At 37.2% G+C, this 26,593-nt stretch overlaps 1 protein-coding gene across 2 annotated transcripts in view; it reads left to right on the forward strand.

Moving 5' to 3' along the window:
- The window catches only part of KCNH8 (potassium voltage-gated channel subfamily H member 8), a 186,787-nt gene that overhangs the window by 151,717 nt on the left and 8,477 nt on the right, over window positions 1-26,593 (forward strand). For both annotated transcript variants that reach the window (XM_086741568.1, XM_086741569.1), the window contains 5 exons: window positions 126-340; window positions 15,032-15,070; window positions 16,764-17,119; window positions 22,123-22,229; window positions 23,324-23,400. In XM_086741568.1, the coding sequence (XP_086597694.1) occupies window positions 126-340; window positions 15,032-15,070; window positions 16,764-17,119; window positions 22,123-22,229; window positions 23,324-23,400 (794 nt within the window). The remainder of the gene's footprint in view (window positions 1-125; window positions 341-15,031; window positions 15,071-16,763; window positions 17,120-22,122; window positions 22,230-23,323; window positions 23,401-26,593) is intronic.

Here is a 26,593-nt window from a genome sequence, read left to right on the forward strand (position 1 = left end):
AATTAAACAATGCAGTGGTAACAATGACAGTTAAGATTTACCAATTATATTAAACAGATTTATGATTCAAAAAAGAAGTAAAGAATTCATGCTTTGAAGATTATTATTTTTGTATTTTCTTTTAGGTAAAGGAGATTTAATTGGAGCAAACTTATCCATTAGGGACCAAGTTATTAAAACAAATGCAGATGTTAAAGCTCTAACGTACTGTGACCTCCAATGCATTATCCTCAAAGGTCTCTTTGAAGTGCTTGACCTTTACCCAGAGTATGCTCACAAGTTTGTTGAAGACATACAGCATGATCTCACATACAATCTAAGAGAAGGCCATGAAAGTGATGTAAGTATCTTTAAAGGTCTCTGCAGTTATTGTTATCTTTAGGAAGTTTCTCATTCTTTAGCCAGTTCTCATATTTTTTCCACAGTAAAGAAATAATACACAGATTATGTTAAAAGGACCACTCATTGCATTTGTTTGATAATTAATTCAGTCATTAGCTACATTAATTGTTTATCAATTGATCAGATCATAAACAGCGAACATGTTCTCTGCTTCTCATTTTTCCATAGAAACAAAATCATCTATAAGAGAAAATTCTTCTTTAATATTTTTGTCATTTTTTTTTGCTTATGTTTAAAAATAATTCATAGTTATGTAAAGCATGTGTCTAAATAGAGGTATTTAACTTCACTTTTTCTAGAAGCTCATGTGCCAGCCTAATGAACATTTATTTCATAGATCACTGATTATCACTTTGTAGTTCAGAATACCATCACATACATTCAAAATGAGAAACAGTTGTTCCTTATCACACTGCAACTAAAATGTTTTCCATTTAACTGAGCAGTTTAATGTGAAAAAAAAACCCAAGAAATTCCAGATAAAGCACTACTGAAAGAATTCAGTATAGACTTACCAAAGTACTTCTATGACTCTATGATATTATGTACCAATACCAGATTTTAATAGTGAAATCTTTTACGATAACTCTTTTTCTGACTTAACCATGTGAGCGTACAACTGAAGTTTGTATGAATGTACAAACTTTCAGGTTGTTATTTAATAGTTCAGATATTTGTCTTTGCATTGTGCTTCTCCTTACATGCAGAGAGAAGTAAGCACATGACAAGGGACAAGGTTACTACCAAGACAGGGGAGAAATATTATGCCAAGGAAGTGTAAAGGGCAAAAAAGGTCATCTGTTCGTGCAGACACCACAGAGAGCTGCAGAGCTTAAAACTCCACACCCTGTGTGGCTGTTATCCTCCATGTAGCATAAGCAGGCACTCGCTGTTATGAAGAGTGGCCTGTTGCTTGGCTGGTTTGTGAAGAAAAGCGTCAGTGAATGCCCTGCATGCACGCCTCTCCAGCACTACGTCTTCCCTGCTTGTGCCCACTCACAGGTGTTTCGGTGCAGAAGGCTGGTGTGAGTTCTGCCCTTCACTAGTCACCCATGGGGAGTCTTGCTGGCCTGAGGGACCCCCGACCAACAGAACTACTCTAACGCATGCAGGAACAGTGCACCAAAGTCCATTTTCAGCTCAAACACCTAATGAACACAATGTATAGGCTGATTTTTCTACGTAAGCTTCTTACTGGGTGTACTTTGGCACCAGTGTTTCCACAGCAAAGATCTATAAACAATTGCAGTAGAAAGGTGTAAATATCTAAATGTGAAATTGTAGAGAGGAAAATGATCAGCGCATCTCATTTGTTTGTCTCTTGAAACAACCCCAAACTTCCTGCTGCTAAAGACAGCAGCTGAGAGAGTGTACATCTGTTCATAGAGCTTGAAGATTAGTCTGTATAACTAACCTATTTTCCTTGGGGAGGAATGCTTAATCTGAAAAGGCGTATAAGTCCATGTAAAGATAGGTTTTGAAGCAGAGTGCGTTCTCCTCTCCAGTTTTGTCATGGACCTTGATGAACCCCCGCAATGTATTGCTTTATGCTTTTCTGGATGATGACAAATCTGGGGATCACCAACTCAGCTGCATACACATTGAACTTTTATAAAATCAGGGACAAATCCTCCCAATTAGAGTCGACGGAGTCATGTACAAACTCTGTGCTGAGAGCAAGCCTACACCAGCCTCGAAGGTGAGTGCACAGACAGGAGAACCACCTCCTTACCCTCACTGTAGTTTATGTGATTTAAAGACATATAGGACATATCCAAGTATCTTTTCTGCTTAGAGAGGAAAATATTTACAGCATTTGTGAATACACACTGTATTTTCATGGTATAATCCATTATCTTAAAATTAAAGGAAAAAAAAAGGATCCCGACACTGAGTAGCATCCAGTGTCACAGGCAAATATAGAGAACCCAAGACATTATTGTAGTGTCACTTTCTGCTACATGCTCAGGTTAACTATGCCCTCTGCTAGTATTTCTTTTGGAGCAGAACTAACCTTGATCTTGTGCATCTCATTTCTTAGCCAACCATTTTACTTATCAATAAGAATAAAGAGCAGGAATAAAGTGACTAAAAATTGTACGGTCACAAAAAGAGAGCTGAACAAATGAGGGAAGATATCTATGTCAGCAAGTGTGCCTGGTCAACCACTTGCTCTGCTTCACGTAGAAAATACCATATCTTCATGAACTTGCAAGCAGAAATAATCTGAGTGTTATCTAATGGTTTACTCTCACAGAATATTAAGAAGAAGGTTTTCAGAAGTAAAATTTGTGATTATGAAAATATGACCTTTTCTTTTTTAATGTAGCATTATTTCTTGGGAATGGTGCTATGGGAGAGTTTGGCAGCTGTGACATTGTATCTTGAGTCAGGGAGATTTTACTTTTGCTATTGTCTGTGACTTCTGTAGCTTTATGGAATTTGGGGGATTGGAGAGTTTTCCATAGTTAAGCAGTAGCTTGCTTCATTTGAATAAATCCATTTTTCATTCTCTTTTTCCCTGGATGTTTTAAATGACTGCAAATTTGCAACTGAATGTGATTTTAATGCTTCTGAAAATGGATCAGCAGCAGTATTTAGGGACAGCTGAACTGCAGGGTGAAATAACACGAATTTCCCCACTATGACTTACCAATTCCATTTCAGTCCTGACCTAAAATATTATTGGAATTTCAGTCATGGTCCACCAAAACTGTCTCAAGTTGTAGATTTCCTAACACTTTAAGCCAGCATAAAAAGGTGAGGCTGCAGAAAGATGCAGTTCTGGTGATCCATTTCCTTGTGCTGTTTGAACTGTTCATTGCATACAAAATTGAACAAGAGATTTGAACTGAATTAAAAGTAAGTGGACCAAAAAGGGCCAGAAATCATTGGCATTTTCCTGGTCCTGGAGTGTCAAAGTTGGATACTTAGCACTAGATCACTTAACTACTCTACCCACACAGAAAGCTCTAGGAAAACTTTTTAAATCTGTTTTCTTGCTTCATTTGCAAGTCTAAAAGTGTATATAATGATGTGCTTCATCTCCATTAAAATCCAAGTAAGGTGTAATGGTGAAAAAGGTTCCAGGACTTCAATAGCCATGTCACTTTTCAGTAAAATGAGGAAGAGCTGTAACCAGATTTCCCAGTGACAAGTAGAAACTGTAGCTGTCTGGTTACAGAAAGATGGAAAGTGTTGTTTAAGCAATCTTGGAAGAAAAGCTCTGGAGATTTTAAGTACAGAAGCTGGCAATTGGGTAACTATTTCAGCCTCTAATGAGTAACAGATCAAGAAATAGGAAGATACATAATCAGGGAGATAAAGTTTCAACGGTTCCTCGTGGTAGCTCTAAAATCAGCAGTTGTTAGGTGATTTATTATTATAAACATTAATGTGTGTGAATTCATGCTGGCAGTGCTGTTATGCCATTTTTTTATATATTTCCATCATAGCGAGAAGTTAATTAGGAAAAAAGTGATTATATATATTCTGGCCTTCACTTTCTTTGCTGCATTTTGCTCAAGAAACTCGTAATTGTTTTTGTAAATGTACTCAATTATTTGAGGACAGTTAGAAAAAGCTAATTTGTTTGGCAGCTGGAGTTGTGACATTAAAATAATTCAGCCATTCAGGTGTTTCAACCAATTTTTCTAGGTCTGTGACTATGATGTTGTAGCCACGAAATAGTTTGATAAGTGACAGAGATTTTGACAGACACCTCACCCCACCTGTACCATTTTGCACTATTTATTACAGGTTGCATATATAGCAGGCAATGAGAGAGTCAGAAATCTGATTTGGTAAAGCTAAGCACTCATAAGAAGGTTCTTACAACATATAATACAATTATATGAAAGAAACTGGAAATTATTTTGCTACCCCCCAGCCCTGGAAAACATGTGCTATTTTATATATTTAGAGAGCTTTAGCAGATAATTCAGTAAGTCTGAATTATTGTATGAGAAACTCAGAATAGGTAAATATTTGCACAATGTCTTTGTGGGCTTGGTAACAGTTTATTGTTTCTGATTATTTTTTGTGTCCACGTAGAAGTGTAGAAGTGTCTACAGTGTAGACATCATTATTAACCAAGAAAAACCTAAAGGCTGGTAGCAGCCAGACTGATACAAAGAACAAGAAGCCTCCTTGACACCTATGCCATACCTCAAGCTGTAATGAAGTCCCAAAGGAAGATAAGACCCCTTACAGGCATAATCTTTAGTTCACTAGAGCTCTATCAATAAGTGTCATTTTCAAAAAGAAAAGATGCTCTGCCTACATATTCAAAAATCTGTGTTTGTAGACAGGACTCATAATTAGTAAGAACCTACTTTTCCTTTTGTAGCCTTAAAAGTAGTGTTCTGCCTCCTACAAGAGTTTCCCTTCCCTCTCCCCTCAAGGAGGAGAAGCTACTTTCTTAAAATGAACATACTCAGTCTCTGAGGCAGGGGAAGGACTGCTTTTTGTGACAAAAACTGCACAAAAAAAAAAGTGGTAGTTTCCTCCTCCAGTTGAGAACATTGATTCTTACTGCAGCTTCAGCAGGCTCTACAATAATAAAATAAATGGCCAAAATAAAAATAAATAATAAAAAACAAATTAAAAAATAAAATAGAATAAAATAGACCCCACCCAAAAAAATAGACAAATAAATTTTAAAAGGCAACCAAGAAGCAATAAAAACAAAGGGGTTTATTTTTTCCCCAGAAAGGCATTGTCTGACAAATCAGGGCTTAATTCTTGTCCTTTGCAGAGGCTGGTGTTTAGAATTTATTAAATTTTAATGATTGAGTTGTGGGATTTTTTAATATAATAAAGCTCAGGTTGCTATTAGCAATACCAAACAAATTACAAGGGATGCTCCGCATTTTCTGTTGGGAAACCTGACAACTGGCCAAACCAATTGTTTTTAAAGGTGAAAACAGCTCTAAGCTCTGGCGTGTGCAACAGAGGGCACAGCTGGGGAAGAAAAAGGTCTACAAATTCTAATCTAAAATACGCTGAGGTTTCTGGTTCATTCCAGCGAAGCATTAAACAAGTATTTTAAGAGCATATATGTAATTCCAACTTATTTCTTTTTAATTGGTTTATTTCTAGAGCTTTATCTTTCTTAGTACCAACTGGTGGTATTGGTCCTGTAGGCAGAAAAAAAAGGATAGTAAAAAAATTTTTAATGTAAGCACAAAATTCAGCTGAAAGTCTGCCTGACCACTGCCTGTTTTTCAGCTAGTAGATTACATATTTGACGTACATTCCTTCTTGCCTCTTTAGTCATGCTTTTTCTAGATATTCTAGGTCTGCTGCTTTCCAATATAGTAATAACTCAGAAGGAATTCTATCTGTTACATATTTGATTATCTACTATGAATAAACAATGGACATAGCATGACATTTCTGATTTTTTAATGTGCCTTTATTGTCTCCATAATAAATAGCATTTTACTTTAAAGAAACAAATCCAAGTTATCCTATTTGCAATTCTATAGATACTAAGGGAAAAAAAAAAAAGCATGTTTTCTGAAACTTGTTCATCTTGGCAAGTGGTGTAAGATAAGAAAACCTGATAGAAAATTCAACCACATAATTACTTATTGATGTGTTTAACTTTCAGAGCCAAAAAAAAAATTCTGTTTCTTGGGTGTTACCTCTGTGTTTATAATAAAATCTATGTATTGAAAAAAATTAATTTACAAAAAAAAAAACTACTACACTTAGTCATACTTCCTTCACCTCAGCATAGATCCTAGCTCATCCCGTACACTAACAGGACAATCACAGATTGTAAAATATTTTTCATAATTAAAAAATTCCATAGAAGATTTCCCAAAAAATTCCAACCACCTTTTTAATATAGAAGAGCGTTTTGCCACATTACCCAGCAGCTGTGTAGGAAGAACTGGCTTACCTTAGAAAAGTTTAAAAGCCCTACTTTGACATTTAATGTGAGGCTGGATAACTTTGAGGAAAATACGTAATTTTTAAACTTACATGCAGTTAAGCACCCACCTTAGTCAATAGCTTGTCTGGCAGAAGTTCATGTGCTATTGCTGCAGGTGTACCTCACTGGTGTTCATTGTCTGTGGCACAGTAGGTATAAATTCTGCAAAACAAGAGACCACGCAATGGCAATTTTTGTTTTTCTATACAATAATTATTACATCAGGTGGAATATACAAGTGAATAAATCACCTAAAGTAACAGAAGTCTAATACTTTATCTGCATGATTATTCTAGGGAAAAACAAAAAGAAAAACCAAAACCACCTTAGGTTCCTGCTAATTATCTTTCTCTTTAGTCCATGTGTGCTTGGCAGCAACACAGAACAAATTCCCCTTCTTCTGTTAGAGACTCTGACTGATGGCTGTGCATTCACTGCTTTTGGCCTGTCAGCCACCATATTTCCATTTCTCCTTTATACCTCTTTTGATATGAGATGGAGTCTGCAAACTTTTCATCTTCTGAGTGGTAGTACAGGAATTAAGGTGCTCCTCATACTATCAAAAACTAAAATAATTTTAAAACTGTGAACATGTAATCCACTTTAAGACATGACTCCTGATGTGTTCACTGGAGTAGGTCTCTTACCTGCCTCTGTGCATGGACTACTTTGCAATCCATGCTGCTGTGAAATATTGCTCCATGCTCCTTCATGTTTTACAAGATGCCCAGATTTTTCATTCATGCTTCTGGGACCATTTGAAATTTTTGTCCTTCTTCCCTCTCTCTCTCTCTATCTCCATCTCCATCTTCCCAAAATAAATTACTCTAGAGCTGAACAAGGCAGCACTCATACAACGTTGCTTACACAGCTCAACTTCTATATTTCCATGGAACAAGTAACAGGATTGTGCAGCTGTGGAAGGTCGTGACCACTGGAAAAAAAAAACAGTTCCTCCACTTGTTTTACACTTAATTTCTGATTTTAAATGAACGAGAACCCATTTGGGAACAAACTTTGTCATCTTGCTCTCTGGAAGATATTTCACAGAGGTCCTTGCTGTATTCATGACAATAAGCATGTTTTGGTGGATCTTTGGCTATTTAGGGAAGTTGATAGTCTCAGACAATTGATTCTGCTGTAATACCTGCCTCCCTGTGCAGTGTTACAGTCAATCCTTCCTCCGCTCCCTCAACCTGGCAATTACCTGCTTCACTCAGCATAGGAGCAGGGCTGACCTGGAGCTATACTGCAAGCCAGGTTTCACTCCTTTTTGTTGTCTGCTAACTCATGAAGCTTGTTTACTTCCAGTCATTGGTGCGCACAATGTATGGTGCCTCCGAGCCATCAGTTTACCCAGTACCCCTCAAGATAATCATCTCAGTATCATGTTTCTACTGTATCTTTCAGTATGGTACACTGCTGAGAAATTATGCAATAAGGAAACGTAAATAAGAAAGGACCCTTTTTCTTGCAGACTTGGTGGCCTTTTCATTTTCTTTCCTAGTATCTTTACCTGAAGAATCTCTCTTTGTTGCTACGCTCTTGTTTCATTTCTGTAGCCTTCAGTCATTCTAAATTTTTTTTAAAATAACAGCACAGCCACCTGTACTATATGGTTTTGTCTCTCTAGCAGTTTATTCTTCTGATTTGTGGTCATTTTCCAGTTAGAAGATTCATCCTACCACAACTTATTGATGAAATTATGTTGTATTTTCCATTAGTTTATTTTTCATTAATTCTTGTGTTTTTACAAGTCTTTTTCATTTTACACCTAAAACAAATAGACGTTTGACTGTAAGGATTAATCCCACAAGGTGTGAAAGAGGCTAAAGGACAGGAGAGGAAAATAACCTGTTTAGTTTTGTCTGGGAATACGCTGCATATATGTGACCCATCCCAAAATTCCTACCCCTGTGGTCAACGATTTTACTTTTGTGAATGGATTAAGAGACAGGAATTATGAATACTGGTTGTACATTATTTATAACAAGACTTTTCAATGAATGTATGCGACTACGATTTTCACAATTGGACCTTAACACTTTCTTAAGAAATACAAATAATTTTACTTGTAACTAGAATTAAAATGTTTAAATAAGTGATAAACATTCACTTCTAATTTTAGATTTTGAGTTATTTTGAACACTCTTCATTCTCAGTCATTTCACTTCCTGGGATTATTGCATTCTGCCTGAGATTATAAAGCTTAACCAGAGGGTTACATGTTCAAAAAAAAAAAAAAAAAAGCAGGCTAGCAAAGCAGCTTTTTGATGTCTTTAGGATGTGGTACGAGGAGGGCATAAAACACTGTGTCAAATAGAATTTTAGCCAGGAAAAGCTCCAGGATTTCAGAAAGTATTGCCTTGAAATCTAACCATATTTCTATTTTACTTACACAAGGATGCTAGATGATAACTTTTTCTAATATGCTTCACTGTGCCTTAGGAAACACCGTAACGTAACTTTTACAATAGTAATACTCTATCTTTGTCTCTACATTGGAAAAATTTGCAAATAAAATTAATCCTAACATATCCTAACCTTAAACTGGTATGAATTTAGAGGATGGAATATTTTATTTTCATAATTGTTTTTATTTTGCATTGATAAAGCAATGATCAGACAGTATCCTCTAACTTTAGAAGCATTTTTACAGTAGAATCATAGAATCATGGAATGGTTAGGGTTGGAAGAGACCTTCAAAGGTCATCTAGTCCAACCCCCCTGCAAGGAGCAGGGACATCCCTGACTAGATCAGGTTGCTCAGAGCTTCATCCAGCCTGGCCTTGAACGTTTCCAGAGATGGGGCCTCCACCACCTTTCTGGGCAACCTGTTCCAGTGTTCTATGACTCGCATCGTAAAAAATTTTTTCCTAATATCTAATCTAAATCTACCCCCCTCTATTTTAAAACCATTACCCCTCATCCTATTGCAACAGGCCCTACTAAACAGCCTTTCCCCATCTTTCTTGTAGGCCCCCTTGAGGTACTGGAAGACCGCTATCAGGTCTCCCCGGAGCCTCCTCTTCTGCAGGCTGAGCAGCCCCAACTCTCTCAGCCTGTCCTCATAAGAGAGGTGCTCCAGCCCTTTTATCATCTTCATGGCCCTCCTCTGGACCTTCTCCAACTGGTCCATGTCCTTCTTGTGTTGGGGGCTCCAGAACTGGACACAGTACTCCAGGTGGGGTCTCACCAGGGCAGAGTAGAGGGGGAGAATCACCTCCCTCGACCTGCTGGCCACGCTTCTCTTGATGCAGCCCAGGATGCCGTTGGCCTTCTGGGCTGCAAGGGCGCATTGCCTGCTCATGTTGAGCTTCTCATCCACCAGCACTCCCAAGTCCTTCTCCTCAGGGCTGCTCTCAATCCATTCTCCGCCCAGCCTGTATTTGTGCCTGGGATTGCCGTGACCCAGGTGCAGGACCTTGCACTTGGCCTGGTTGAACTTCATGAGGTTGGCACGGGCCCACCTCTCCAGCCTGTCAAGGTCCCTCTGGATGGCATCAGTAATCTATCCTTTTCTTATTCTGTGTAAAGTAAGACTAATTTATGAAGGAAATTATAATGCTTACCACAATTTCTTCTAATGAGTATGTCAGACTGGCTTATATGGTAAAGGTCCTATAGCACTTCCAGAGTCATTATAACCTCAGGATACATGCTGAAATGTGTGAAATTAAATGTGATGTAGTCTCTGAGCAAACTGTCATTGCAACTTGTGCATCATGTAGGCATTTTACACGGACACAAGTATGTGTTCTCAATTTTACTGAGTTGGTAACATTTTTAGTGCCACTTTCTTAAACTTCATAGAATAGTAGAGCAGCTGAGGATGGAAGAGACTCTGAAGATCATCTAGACCCACCCTTCTGCTCAAAGATATGAAAGCACATTAAAATGAAAACTAAAAATTATTGATGTACAAATGCAGTCTAAGATTTTAGTGATATAAAAACAAATATATCAGCATACTTTTCTTTTTAATCATCTATACCTTCACTCAGTAATGACAGACCTACAGAACCTGCTTACATAAGCACAGCTAGAGTTCTGCTGAAAATGTAGTTCCTACCTAACACATATAGATCATCTTGTCCATGCTATGATAAATAGTAACATGACTGTGCTAACAAATACATACATTTTATTTGATTCTTGATTTGCAGCAAGTAACAGAGAGGTTAGTTTTTGTTTCTGTGACATCTTTTTAACACAAAACGCAATAGATCTTGTATTGTTAATGAAAAAATCAAAGGATAATTAAAAATTTTTGCTAATCAATGCAGTGAAATTAACACCTAGCTTTCAAAGAAATATATGAAAAATGAACTTTTAATACTAAATATAAAAGCTCATGTGAGAAATTTGAATCCAAGAAGGTATTCATTTGCAAAAACACTTATCCAAAGCTAACCATAACCAGCCAGTTATTGAACACTTGCCCTAACTTCACAGGCTACAATAATTTATTCAAAAGACAGAAATGATATAGGATAATAACTTAACAGAAGATTGCAGAGTTCATGAGCTCAATTATTGGTCACCTAGGATAAAATACTGATGACATATCTGCTGTTCAACTTTTGCTGCTAATTCAATATACTCTATACTGTAAGTAGGATCAGAGAATACTGAAAGCATCAGCCTCCATAAAATACATTTTTTAATCTGTCCATTAAGCAAGGAAAAGAGATATGAATAAGCCTGAGAAAATATAGGAACAAGCCAATGAACTATAGAAAGTCTTAAAAAGAAAAAAAAAAAGAAAGAAAGAAAAAGAAGTAATAAATTGCTCAGTAAATGTAGATATAAAGCAATTACATACAACCTGAGAAACTCTGTGAGTGATTGAGTTCTTTGTGATTTAAAGGATTTGTGATATTTCATTGAAAAAATTCCTGATTATGGAAAACTGAGGCCAGAACACATGTGAGGCATTAAGCTCTTCAGCAGCACAATAATCCCTTGTCATGTACTTGCATATTTTCCATTACCAGACAGTAAATTTGCAAAGAATAGAACATATGGCATGCGTTCTTGTCTTTTTTTTACGCACGCTGTCAGTGCTCCTAAATGGGTTTTTCCTGTTTCCAAATGCTGACTAAGAACATTAATATTCCAGTTTGATTTCAAGTCCTCTCCTGAAAGTGTATTTTAGCCTTTTGACTCCTCAGATACAAAGAATTATTCATATATTTTAGGGCTCAAGAGTAACAAATCAGCGAAATTACATTTCTATTTTTGTTCCTACTTCTTAAGAAGGCAACAGGAATCAGGCCAGTAAAAGATGATAACATTCTTTTGAGCCCAAAAATACTAATTTATTTACCTAGACATTTAATGTATTAACCCCAACTTTAGTTGCATCTCTGTATTTCTCTTTTTAGAGTTTTATCATTGAAATTAATCTTGAATTACTGTACAGCTAATTACCTCGTTTGGCCAGAATTCCTGGTAGAAATTCTTCTATTAAAGACTACTGTCTCTTGATCCTAGAATCTTCAGATCACTGGCTTTCAACAGCAAACCACCAGTGTTTTCAGATGGGGAAATGTTCTTTTTATGCTTGTAATAAGCAATGATAAAGATTACTGAATTTTTAAGCTCTATATATTAACATATTAAACAATTACAAGATTATAGGTTTGAGATTACATACATGGAAGAATTTTATATGAGTCTGCTTTTGGTACATGATCTATTATTGTTTTGTCTTGTGAAATTAAATTTAATAGCTGGTTTCACAAGACATAAAGAGACATCAGGACTGAAATGTAAAATTGAATTGGACTCTTTGACAGTATTGCACATAACTCATGCTAGCATCAGTCTTTTTTCCTAATACATAGCAGGGGAAATACCTGTATTTTTCTTTCAACAGTCTTTATCCTTTAAGAGTTGTACTTCTTTATAAAAGGCTAACCTGTGAGCTATTTTGCATCCTCTTTCTATTTACCTAAGAAAAAAAAAAACATTTTACAGAAGGCTACATCAATGGGTACCCTAAATAAAAGGTTTTAGCAGATCAGAAACTGGCACCTCATAATTATTTACTTTTATACTACATTTTTACAGAGATAAAGATATGTGTATAGTGAAGTCTTTAAATTTACCGCCCTTTGACTGGCTTTGTCCATGTTCTTGATTATATTTCCTTTTCTGTTTGTGAATGGTATTTTTGCAGGTAAAGAGAGAGGGGAGTTGCCAGAGGAGGTTTCAAAGCAAAACTCTTGAGAAGTCTCTCTGGTCATAGACTAATTATAGTTTATTTTACCAACTTCCAACTACCAAGCCATAAAGTCCAGGTCTCTGTTCTATGTGTGCAAGAAATAGTCTTCAAAGTTACGAGCAATAAATATGGCTGCAGTGTATTAATACACAAGCAATCTCAGCACTCTTTACTGTGGGTTCCATGCTATGGAAAAGATAGTGTACAGGTCCAGAGTTTATCTAAAAATATAAATATACCGAGACTGAAATTGGCCCGCAGTGGGTTAAAGGCGTCAGTTTGGGGAAACAGAAGAAACTCTAAGTAGTTTCTCATGCCTCATGCTCCTGTTCATACTTATCCTTCTTTTCTGCTACCCTTCCTCCCAAAGACATTCCTTCATCTCCCTGCAAAAAGCAACCTGCATTCAAAAATCCCTTTACCTTCCTCTTGGTAAGGTCATAGGGCAACAAAGTGCTGCCCTTTCCTCTGCAGACAGTTTGTCCCTGCTGCAGTGACCAGCAAAGGTAACACTGAGAGCAGAGGAGGATGGATGGTGCCTGTGGCTGCTGCGTTGATGGGCAGCAGCAAGGTCCTGCAGCCAGGGAACAGTGCTATCAATGGGCTATGAAGCTGAAAGCCCAACCCAGTTGAAAGACCCCAGCAGGCCTATGGGAAATGCCACCAGGACATCCAGGAGACACCAATATAATGATTTCTTTTTCTTTGTTTTCAAGATGTACTATCAGGATCAACACATGCACTCAGAAGGAAAAGGAAAAAAAACTGAGGAGAAATCTTCACACACATTACAAACTACGAATGACAAGTCACTTCTAAAACCTTCAGCAGGCAAATTCGTACTATGATTTTTTTTTGTGAAGCTGCTGATGTTTGGGCTTGGGATGGAGTTTTAATTAAGGCTGCTATTTAACATTCATGCTGCACCTGTGCCTAGAAGCCAAGCAAAATGATGCCCCAAAATTCTGGGCACTATTGTAAATTAATCTTCTTAAACATATGTGCAAAGTGGGCATTCTGATATGTGCAAAGTGGGCATTTAATATTTTAGTACATTTAGTACATTTCCAGTTTCCTATTCTCCTAAATATTGAAGGAGATTGTGTTTCTTCAATTGGCATACATTACAGTGCAACCTAGGAGATTTCAGTATCTGAGATCTCATCCTCTGCTAGTATCATCTAGTACTTTATCTGTCTCGGGAAGAACACAGCAATTATTTTATTTACATAGCCTAATTATTGCAGTTGTTCTGCTTGGCAGTTATTAGAGTGTTATTGCTAAATTTATTGATACACCTGCTACTGGTTTGGCTGTTGTGAGGTAGGATTTCTGCTTACACAAACTTAAATATTTTGTATTTGTATATTATACCACTACTAGTGCTCTCACTTTTATGAGCAACTACAAAACAATTCTCAGGTTAATCTGAAAGATTTGTGAAGAAAAAAAAAAAATAGAACACTTTTTTTTTTCCCAAATCTGTGCCTAAAATTTGTGTATTTAGGAGTTCTGAATACTTTTATAAAACAAACTGGGAAGTCTCAATGACTTCCAGAAAGGTTTAACTTCTACCTGAATTTGGAGAAAAAATGAACTGATGCTACAAATTTAAAATCAATGAATGTTAAGCACTTTTTATCTTGACACGTAGGTTTAGAAAAGCTGAAAATTACTTCTGAAAATTCTACCTGGTAGACTAAAATTTTCCTATAATACAGCATGTAGGCTGACAGAGACTTGCCCATGGTCAAGGTCTGGATATTCAAATAAAAAACCAGAAAGTTTATAACAGATATTATTCAGTAGTTCAGTGGATTTTATTAGAAGTAGTTACATATTAAACTTGCATGATTTTTAAGTCTTCCTTTTATTTTGTTTTGCTTTCTGTTAAATCCAAGAAGGGAAAATGTCATGACCTTGAATAGCTGTTAGACAAGTATCTACCTCAGGATTATACTGATCCTGCTTACTTCAGTCCAATCACTGCCTTTGAAAATTCCCCATAAATGCTTCAGTTAGTTAGATCATCTAACGTAAAGACTAGGCTGGCACAGGAGCTAAAGCTACAAAGAGGTAGGGCCAAAGCAGAGCACTGTTCCTGCATGGGATTCCATCAAACCAGCACTGAAAAACACCAGACATGTATTCACTCATCTACATTTTTTCACAGATTTGGAGCCTTGACCTAACTTTTTATTGAAGCAAAATGTTATTTTTGCAGGAATTATCTTTTTAATCAAAATAAAACTTTTTTTTTTTCCTCACAGCATCTGTTTCCAAGGAGTCTCCTTAGTTCAGTGCTATATCACCATTTAATTTAATACATCTGTTTTATCATGAGATTCTTTTCTTATATCAACATAAATGTTTTGGTTTAGATGTTTGTATGTTCTCAGAAGCCAATACTGTGCAGATGCGCATATTTGCTACTTTTCTGTTTTGTTTTGTTTTTTCAGGTAATATCAAAATTATCAAACAAGTCTACGCTATCTCAGGTATGTTAGTCACATTTAAAATATGCCAAGCTTTACTTTGAAACATGCACACAACTATGGCCAGAGGAAAGCTGGAAAAACTCCAGCTGACTTCTCTGGTTTCAGCATGAGACTTTAAATAGCATTCTGCACATAGTTCTGCCACTGTCCATTTTATGAGTAGCAGCTTATGATCTTTTCCTCCAAGTGCTGGATTTGGGTATTCTGCTAAAGCACCTGCACTTTAAATACATGGTTACCCAAATCAAAGTTTTGAATATGGTTAACGCTCATTCTCTGTAGGGTATAGGCTGCACGAGTGCCAGGTCCTGTACAATTTGATCATTATGACAGCCTTCAGATGGCTATTTTGCTTGAAAACAAGGCTATTATATTTTATATAGACAGATCTTTTGCCACTGTTTTAAATTCTTACCTTTTATTACATCTCAGATGGAAAGGACCTAGTTTGCTAAATCTGTCAATGTATACTAAGTGAAAAGCATTCACTCAATGGGACTGTGCTGTAGCACATAGCAAAACTAAACCCATGCTGCAAAACATTTAAACAGATACTAATAGGGGCTTAGAACATTTGGATAAATTCCCCAAATCTGCATCTCCACCCTGCCAATCTTACTTGGCCTGAATGAGGGAAACTTGACTATACAAGCTCTTCGGAAGCTTTCTGTCTGAAGTTAACAGTGCCTTAATCAAGCTTGATTAAGAGAAGTAGCCTAAAAAAAAAATAAAAACCAAAAAACCAAAAAGAATAGCAATCTTTTCTGCAACCATGAAGTTACATTTGGCTGTACTCTTCCCTGAGATGTGTACAGTTCATTAATTTAACCTGGAACCTGGTTCTGCCTTAGTCCATTCACCTACTACCAATAAATACAGTAAGTTGTACTATGAGAATAAATTGAACTATTTTTGAGTTATGGCTTGATGCTGACATGAACTCCATGTTGGCATAGCTCAGCACTCATGATCAGTGTGTCTTGTTACCATGAAACAACAAACAATACATTGCTCTCTTATACTGTGCTTTGATTAGTACATAAGTACAGAACTCAGGTCTATGTTGCCACTAAATTGCCTTGGTTCCAACACCAAGCATTGAAATTGCATTTTTTTAAAAAAAAAAATAAATAAACAGATGTAGCTCTTCTTCTTGATGACTCAGTTCTGAAGTTGACACTGTCGCACCACTGATGCATTAAGAGAACTTTGCATAAACTGAAAAATCTGCTTACTGTCCCAGCAGTGGTTTCAGTTACAACTCCTAAGAAGGACACAGAGGACATTTGGGCTTGAGGTGAACTGGTGTAAATGCTCTTAATACGTTATAAATGGTTCTGTATGAAAATGTGGAATTATATTAATTACCAGCCTCAGTCCTTGCCCTTGGTCCCCCAGGAGCACGTGGCTTGTAAGAACTAGTCATGTAATCTTTTTTGTAACAAAACATATTGCAGTGAGTTCACTGGCTATGTCACTAGTGACCTTTTTAAATTTGTCTTTTTCTCATGTATGCACATATAGCCATAGTTGAAGAGGGAAGATATGGAAGAGTTCCAAAAGAGCTATCTCTAACAAGAAACAAAAGCTGTGCTAGATCTGGGTTTGTTCCAGGATGAACAAGAGAATAAATTCTGTTTCTGCAACATCAGGCTCTCAATTTTACACTTGTATGTATTGTCTGCTATTTTAGACAGAGCTCAAGGGAAACGGAAATCTAAAGAAGAGACTCCCTTCAGTTGTGGAAGATGAAGATGACTATGAAGAGGGAGAAGAAGAGAGCAGCACCCTTTCACCAATCCATACAAGAAGCACAAATTGCTCTCAGCAGAAGAAGGCTGGAAGCAATAAAAGCCACCTTGGGAGAAACCTGAAGCAGTTGGCTTCAGGAACAGTGCCCTTTCATTCACCCATCCGTGCTTGCAGTTCAAACCCCTCAAGAACCAAACACGAAACAGAGCTCCATTACTACTCCAGAAGGAAGGAGAAAAACCTTAAGCTACACCTTTCAGCACTGACCACCAGCGGTCCACCTGACCTGAGCCCAAGGTAATAGTTATGATCAGTTATTTTCTTCTCTATGCTGTAACACCTATTAAAAATACCATTACTGTAACTCTATGTCGTAGTTCAGCCCCAATCAGGACCAGACTACGCAGTCTGTCTCTCGCTCCCCCCACCCTCCGAGAGAATAGGAGGAGATGATATAAGAAAAAACAGCTCAAGGTTTGAGATAAGGACGGGGAGAAATCCTTAAAGTTACCGTCACGGGCAAAACAGACTCGACTTGGGGAAAACTATTCATTTATTTCTAAAATTAGCAGGAGAATGAGACAGGGAACAAGATAACCTCCCCCCACCCCTCCCTCTTCCCGGGCTTAACATTATCTCTACTACCTTCCCCTCCCGAGCGGCACGGGGCGGGGAAAAGGGAATGGGGGTCGCGGTCAGTTCATCACGCGTTGTTTTACGCCGCTGTATCATCGTCAGGGGAAGAACTCCTTGCATTCTTCCCCTGCTCCAGCGTGGGGTCCCTCCCACGGGCCACAGTCCTTCGTGAAACTGCTCCGGCGTGGGTCATCTCTTCCACGGGGTGCAGTCCCTCTAGAACAGCTGTCCCAGTGGGCCCCCCACGGGCCACAGCCTCCTTCAGGCCTCCACCTGCTCTGGCGTGGGGTCCTCCACGGGCTGCAGGTGGATCTCTGCCCCTCCGTGGACCTCCATGGGCTGCAGGGGGACAACCTGCTCCACCATGGTCTTCACCATGAGTTGCAGAGGAATCTTGGCCAGGAGCCATATTACTCCTCCCCCTCCTTCTTCACTGACCTTGGCGTCTGCAGCCGTTCCTCACAACAGGCTGGCAGACGTCTCTCAGGATCCTTTTTACATCTTATTCACTTCTCATCTCCTCTCCACTTCTTGCAGCCGGGCCGGGCCGAGTCGGGCCCAGTCGGCTGCCTGGCGGGAGGCCAGAGGGTGAGGCCTGCAAGGCCCATGAGGCTCGCGCCTCCCCCTCTCTGCCCCCCGCTCAGCTGCTTCACATCTTCTCCTCCTCTTTTTCCTGTTTTCCCCTACTTAAATACGTTATCGCAGAGGCGTTATCACGGGACATTCTGCTACCAATTGGCTCAGCCTTGGCCAGCAGCGGGTCCGCCCTAGGCCCGGCCAAGTCCACTGAACAAAGGGGAGCAACTTCTAGCAGTTTCCTCCAGAAGCTACCACCTTAGGCCCCCCCTCACTAACAAAACCAGAACACTCTATAAAATATTTCTTTTTCTTTAATAGTTGATACTTTTAGCTCATCCCACAGAGAAGGAAAAATCCTTTTATTGGAGGAACTATTACACATTATGCAGGATGTTATGACTTTAAGACTTCATTGCGAAATAAAGTGTTTCTACCAGTAGAAAGGGAAAGTATTGAGCAATTACGAAAATGACTATTTGAATAGTCTGTCTTCATGGTATCATTTTGTCCATCTATAATAATATGCATTCCCACAATAGCACTATGAAACATTCTAAGTCCATCAGAGAGACAGCAATTTAGAAAGCAAGTAGATGATAATACAGCATAGGTGTGAAAATATAAAAATTACTGGAGTAGAGGACTATAATGGAAAACTATTGCCTAGTAATTTTAGAAAATATTTAGAGCTTTTTTACATTAGGGAAAGGAAATCTGATAATGCAAGTTAGGTAGAGAGTAAATATGGGGTTTGGAAAATCTCTTTTACTGCGACTTTTGACATAGACAAGAGCCATATAATAACTTATTGTGCTATTATTAATGTATAATTTTAAATATTTTAAGTTTCCACTTGTATGTTACTTGTAAGGTGATTTATGTATCTTATTTCTAAATAGCTGGAACATAACAATTAACTATTAACCAAAAGTTTTGGGATCAGTTCTTTACAGAAATCACAATCACTTTTTCACATAAAAGGAGCTGCAGCACTTGATCTTCCAGTTCAAACTTTGGTTTCTGTGTTGGCTCACATGCTCAAGAACTTCCTTTATTCACTAGAGGCAGAGTGGTAGCTTGCCATTGCAAACATGAAATAGCCACAACTTGACCAATATTTGTTAAGCTCTATCAAGGCAGCTGTCCCTAAGGATACAATCATAAAAAGGACATGGAAGACTATATAGAATTCTTTCCCCCTTATTGTATATTTGATCAGTAGTTACATTTCAAATAGGAGCAGGATACAAATCGATTTTAGTTTTGTTAATACAGGGGAAGATAATCTGTGGAAAACCAGCTTCCACACTAGCAAAATTGAAATGCATAGTGGATATTTTCTCATTTCTTTCAGAGATCTCATATTAATATGGTTCAAGTCAGCTATGAGTAAAGGTCATAATTATTTGCATAACAAGTGGTAATTCAGGGAAAAACTACCTTTCATATTTTCTGCCGAAATGTAATCTTGCTCATTATCATTCTGAATATATGCAGCCAGACATTGGCACCCAAGGCTGCAAGAGCAAATGTGAAACAAGTATTGTTACATATATTATTATTTCCTATTTCCATTCATAATTTTATAACTGCAGAATAATTCTGTTAATAGTCTGGAAAATTGGCCCAAGATGTATGTGTTTTTCAGACTGTTTTCCAGCCAAAACACTTTCATGTTATTTCCCAAAATTAGTTTATATAATTAGAACTTTTAAAACCGGCACGCTAAAACCATTTCTAAAAGAGCCTTAAATGTTTCTTAGTAAGTACTAAAGAGAAAATAAGGGGAAGGCAAGATTCTGGATGAAATGTCCAATCAGTGCAGTTGTGTACAACCCCACTTTGCCAGAGAACATAATTTGCTTAATAAATTTGTTCTACTCTGGGTCTTCCCCAGAGTAAGCCAACCAGAACTCTTCACTGGTGCTTCAGGTTCTTTCCTTGCACACCACAGTGAAGGCAAAAAAAGCACAAAGACTAGGTGAAATATTTAAATAGTTCCTGGCACAAGGATTAGAAGCCAGCATCCTAACTGCTAGGATACAGTCATAGTCTTCCCAATCACTTTTTGGGTACTGCCTATGAAGTCAAAGAGCATCAAAAGGAAGAAAGTGAAGTGATAATAAAGGCAGTCCTGGGAGGAGGTATTTGTGTATTTGAATCTCCTCAGACCTGCATGGACAAGTCCACTCTAGCCCTGATAGAAGAGGTTCCATGTTAATCTTTTCTGACTTTTTGGCTTCTAGGAGTGGAGGTCTAGGAGTGGTTTGTCTTCAGGAGAAAATTCAGGGCTGTACAATAGCTATTTCAGAAAGGGGTGAGATTTACTAATTACTTCTATCCCCTCATGTTTTTAACTCACTAGATTATGTCAGTCCACAGCCAGTTCCTTGTATATGAATACGCATCTTGCCCATTACATATTTCCCACACAGAAGTCTGTTTTTCAGCTCTCCAGAACTAGTTATTTTTGCTAATATGGTTTCTTTTAGTCTGAATCTTTAAACACTTTAAAGAATATAGCGTCTATAAATTCCAAGTCACGTCTGAGTAGGTTCTCCCCTGTGTGTTTTAAAGGCAGTTAAAATGTTAGCATTTTATATAATTAGAAATCTCTACAGAAGGAATATAGGTGTTTAAAATTTGCTTTTTGAAGCAGTGAGGCCAGATGACATTAAATAGGTTTTATAGCAAATTTCAAAGAAAGCAATCATTCAGGTTTCAGCTGCAGGTAACAGTATAGGCCAGAGCAGCTCAAGAACCACATTTGAGTCTCATCTCCTCTCAGAGGCTGGTTAAGATGAGAGTGAAGTCTAGTAATATCGAGCTGGCATCATGAACACTCAGACACAACACAGAGCCCTAAACTCACACAAAGAGCCAAGAAGGATAAAAATAGATGGTATGTACACAGAGCAAGAAGTTACATGAATCTTTCAAGTCAAATACATCACAAGTATCTGTGTTGTCTGTTCTTACTTTCTCCAAACACTTCTCGTCAAGAGGTTTGCTTGAGAATATCCTTATTAGATGGAAAGTCTAATTTCCATTGTCAAAAAGGTATCACCATTGACTGAGAGGTCAAGAACTGTCTACTTCAGCCCTTACAGATTAATATTAAACTCATCTGCCTACTGTAAGATAAATCCTGAATCTAGTGCCTGAACAAATCAAGAAATTGCTGCCCCACCTCTGTCAATTGGCAGTTTTCTGAAGCCCTGTCACTGACTTTTTAAAAGTTCTCCTTATAGCACCATTTATTATAAATTAGAAAAAAATAATAATTATATATTTTAATAATGTGTATTGATTTCTCCATCTGATACCAGTTTTATGTTCTTTATATGCAGCACTTGATTATTGTATAGAATGTTTCAGGTTTGTTTCTTTGGATTTCTTTACACTGCAAATTGGAGGTCAAGTGCTACGCATTAGTAGAAATAATCAACAAATATGCCTTTTCTAGTCACTTGATCAAATATCAGTAGTAATGCAACTGGGACATTGCAGGCTAGTCTAAACATCTTCCTATACTCAATTTGCAAACAAGATTGCTCTGCTTGAGCTAGTTAGTTTTAACTGAATTTGAAAATAGCTATTTGCATGGCAATGAGATGCTTTCATAAATATATTATGTTCAGGGTTAGGCTCTGCCTAAGTAAGCCTAATATCATAGCCTGTCTTATGTGCAGGTAGATTTAAACTTCACGAGACTATAGTGAAGCATGTTTAGTTTTTGTAGAAGAAAGGATCAGAGATTACTTTAGATATTAAAAGCAAACTATATTCAATACAGGTTTTGTTAGGACCTAGGACATACTGTAGAAGTCATTAAAATTTTGAAATTTCAATTAATTATGTTTGGCCTCACATTCCTTCTTCTAACAGTAAGTTTAATAATTAGTGACTCAAAAGAAGTTATACCAATATTATAGTTTTTATTTTTCTCTAAACTTAATGTTGTGCAAAATTTACCACTGCTTAAAAATGTGCCTTTTAGGATTTATTTTGACAACATAATTATGAATGTTATGTTTATGAAACTATTTACGAAACTGCTCTGTCACCCCAATTTTTCTCAACAGAATTGTTGATGGGATTGAAGATGGAAACCATAATGAGGAAAGTCAAACCTTTGACTTCGGCTCTGATCAGCTCAGGCAGGAATCCAGGTTATCTCCTACAATTGGAGGTGAGTTTTGCCTGGGAAAATCACTTTTTAGAGAAAATAATTTTCATAACTGCTTTTGGTTCCCCTTTGTTTCTTCAATTCTCAGAAGTGGCAGAAATGGATTTAACATATATTGGTACTTTCAGTACCATTTCAGTACCACAATTGGTATTGTAGAAAAATACAACAGGGTTCTGAAGGTCATTTGTTGTTTTCCTGCTAACAGTGATGATAAAACAGCTTTCAAAGAGTACTGTATTTTCATGCATTACATTTTACTAGCAGTATTGTAGGATCAGTCAGTACCCTCATGCTCCCAAACCTTTGGGCATGGCAGATACTAAACACAAGGACAAAATTCAACATAAAACATTCTAATAACAATTTAAAAAAAAAAAAAAACAATTCATAAAGAGCCATATGCAAACTTGGCTTTCAATTTTTGTTAAAGGTATTTAGAGAAGTGGCAGAGTATGGAAGTACCTAGATTTTTAGAAATAAAAGAGTGCAAACCTTGACTAGCAAGAGGTTTTAGAAAGCTTTAGATGATCTACACTCTGAAAAGGCTGATAAAATAGCAGCGCTGAGGAACAGAGCACATTAACATTGGGAAAAAAAAAAAAGAGAGAGAGAGAGAGAGAGAGAGAAAGAAAAAGAGGTGGAGACCAGTAGACTAATGCTGAAGTGAGACAACTAGTGCAACTCAGACTGTTTCAACATCCCCTTTTTTACGAGTAAACAGTCTTCATGAAGTTATGTACCTTTTTACAAGGAGGTTATTAAGATACATTTTGTTCCTCTTAAAGCCAAAGAGAAAAATAATAATAGAAGTTTAATCTGTCTATGATTTTTAAAAACAGTTGACATGTCACATGGTTGGCACCAGGGTTGTCATTTTCAGTCCTTTCAGGTTCAGACTGAAGAGAGCAGTATAACTTTATTAGTCACATTTTTCTTACACATTATACACTGAACATTAAACACAAGATTTTATTTTCATTCGATCCAAGTGCAAACTACGCTTAAATTTAAAGCATTGGGTAAGTGCAAGAAGAGCAACGCTGTTTACAAGTTATTATATTTCTCTCATTTACATGCATTTAAATTATTTTCAGAGGCCGAAATTGGTGCTGCTGTGCTTGTCATCAAAGCAGAAGAGACCAAACAGCAGATCAGCAGGCTTAATAATGAGGTAACAAACTTTTGTGGGGGTTGGAGGATATTAACAATGATTTAAGGAATGCTAGAGAAAACTCAGAAAACTTGAGAATATGATAAATGTGTGATAAATTAATTTCCAAAACTGGATGAGATTCCTACATTCAGGGCAGTTTGGGGATTTTAACTCTTTCCCAGATTAATTTTCTGCTTGAAAGTTATATGGAAGTTCGTGTCACATGCTAGAGCTAAAAACAAAGTGAGGTTAGCGTAGTTAGTGTATCTATTTTTCTTAGGATTTATCCTCTTCTGTATGTGCTTCTATTTCTCTCTTTCCTCTCAATCTTTCCCCAAGCCCCTTCTTCTGACTTTTCTTTTTTTTTGGTGAATGCTGTGCTTTTGGAGAATTTCCCTGAAAGAAATGCAAATCCAGTCATGTTCAAATTCACATCAAACATTTCAAATCACTTTATGCTTATTCAGAACGCAGCAGAAGTTCGTTCTTTCAAGCAATAAGACCTGAGGAATGCAGGGCAAATATTTTTCAGTGGTGTTTCTTTTTTTCCCTTCTAGTAACTTCAAACCTGTAATTGACTATCAATCTGACACTAAAGAGGAGATGTTTGCTGGCTAAACTCTTTCATACATCAGGCCACTATGGTACTTTGGCTTACGAGATGAAAGCATCAGACTTTAACTTTACAATTATACTGCAAGACTAAAATCTGTTCCTAGCATACTCTGTCTTTCAGTATGAAGATATTAGAGACAATTTCCTATGACTCCACATGAGGAAACATTTAAATAAGTCCAACCACATAGTTTCACTTCTTTTCTTCTGTTCTCTTTGCTTACCACAAATGTCAAGTTTTATTTTATTTTTCCTTCTATATAGTGTACACTTAATCTTTATTTCCATATGTGAAGTGTTACGCTTGTAAACTTCTTTCATCCAGGGTCAGGTTAACATGGTTAGATAAGTTAAATGTCCTAAGCTAATAGCGCATGCATGGTTAGTGAGTCACTGTGAATGTATCATCTCAATTGTAAGTCAAACTGTAGAGTTCAGACAAAAGTCTCATGCCCCATTGACTACAGTTTTTTAAGGTTTGGTCAAAGAAATAAAAAATATCTCCAAGATGTTAATTGACAACACTATTATGATAGCAAATTATATTTCCTCTGCAATACTTTTGAAACAGGCAAGTCATATTTATTCATCCCTTTTGACTTTGAAGAGGACAGGTATTTTTTAAATATGAAGATGTATTACATGGTTATCTGCAAGAAGCAAATGGAAAATATATCACAGTGGCAGATGTGCTAAGGCAGGCATCTTGTGGATTAACCAAACATTTCTGGGCTTGTCATTGCTTTTCTAGCGGAAAGCAATAAATAAATCTTGGAGCAGAGCAGTATGCTATTCAAAAACAAGGGGAAAAAAAACCCAACAAAAAAAAAAAACCAAACATGATGAAGGTCATTTCCCTCCATGCACAATTTCCATTTTTCCCTGCTAACACTATCTGAAAAAAATGTTATGCAACTTGCTTGCTAACACTAACATGAAAAAGGAAATACAACCACATACAGTAAAGCACTAAAGTTCCCACACAGAGAAACAGAATCCAAAATCCAGAAACAAACATCTCACTGTTCTGAATATGGTTCACTCTTATTTTAAAATTGAGGAGGGAGGACTAGTCAATTTTTTTCACACAGCATGCTACTTGTGAGCCTTCACTTGAAATAAGAGGTGCTTACCTCCCAAGACTTCTGCAATCTCTCCTGGAATAGAGATGGATTTGAAGCACTAATTCTTGATTAAACAAGTTAACCATTAGGTTGTCAGACAAAAAGAAGTCATCACCAGCAGGTCCTTCTCTTCTTTCCACAGGAGTGTGTCAGGCATGGGTTTTGTTTGTTGAGCAGGTATTAGGAGTCCTATAAGTAAGAGGAAGAAAATGTCTGGATATTTTAAAAAGAGTACCACCAACTTCTGGAGCCTTGCTAGCTTGGTGTGCGAGACAGAATGTGTTCACACTGTGTAACTGCCTGGGGTCTGCACAAACACAGAGCACTAAGTGTTAAACGAGAAGCCAAACAAGGTTTTAGTGGGTTTAGACGTCTTTCAGCAACACCTGAATTGATTTACATCTAGCCTGGTTAGCGATAAAACAACATTTATAACAATGCAACCAGAAGATACAAATAACACAATAACGTTGAAAAAAATCTGAAAATAGTTGTCCTTACTGTTTAGTCTCGGCAGAAAAAGATACCTTTCTCTGATTACAGAACCTCGTAGAACTTACAGAAGATTATAGAGATACATGAGGCTACATGAATTATTACAGAAAAATCTGTGCTCTGGAAAACACACCAGACAGTCTAGGAACCTAAGGGAACATTTATATTCAGCTTTGAAGTATCTGTAAGATTAATTCACTCCATACTGTGTAGAGTACACTACATAGAGTACATCTACGCTAGTGTAGACATGTTTAAGATTAAGATTTTGTTGGTGTCTTGCAGTACTTGGAAGGACTACTCTCTATTTTCCAAGCTCATATTTTGTTTTCTGTCTAAGAATTCCCCGAGCAAAGAAAACAGCATTCTGTATTCTGGCCAAGCAAGAGTCTTAAACATAGAAACCTTTATGCATGTGAGAATTCTCAATTCAGTGTGACAATGCATGGGCATAAAATACGGAGAAATATTGGATTGAGGCATAAAAAAAAACAAACAAAAAAACACATGAGGAACAATTCTAAACTGGTGTAGTTTTAGATTTCATAGGCAACATTCTGTGCTCAAATCCCAGAGACAGATGGGTATCTTCCAAGTCTTCCCATGGATCAAAATTTGTATTGAAAAAAAATACCTATAAAAGCTGCTTAATTGCATATTCTACATGTATTCAAACCTGCCACATCTGGAGTTTCTGAACGGACAGTACTGACTTGGTACTTACCCAAATGTGCCTATGAGTAGCCTTGCTGGAATACACTAGCTGTTTCTTGGTTTTTTTGTTGTTACATTAAGTATTGAAGATTATGACTGATGTTGCAGCAGACTGCTAGCAGTAGTTAAAATACCAGCAGAGTTAGAAATGAACTTCTCTATTAAGACATGCAGACTCCTGCTGAAAAAGAAAATATGAGAAATCAGGTCACAAGTAGCCAACAGCAGCAAACACTATCATTAATACATTTTCCAGTGGAGAT

Source organism: Chlamydotis macqueenii, chromosome 2, assembly GCF_036417535.1.
Source record: "Chlamydotis macqueenii isolate bChlMac1 chromosome 2, bChlMac1.mat, whole genome shotgun sequence".
Classification (NCBI taxonomy): domain Eukaryota; kingdom Metazoa; phylum Chordata; class Aves; order Otidiformes; family Otididae; genus Chlamydotis; species Chlamydotis macqueenii.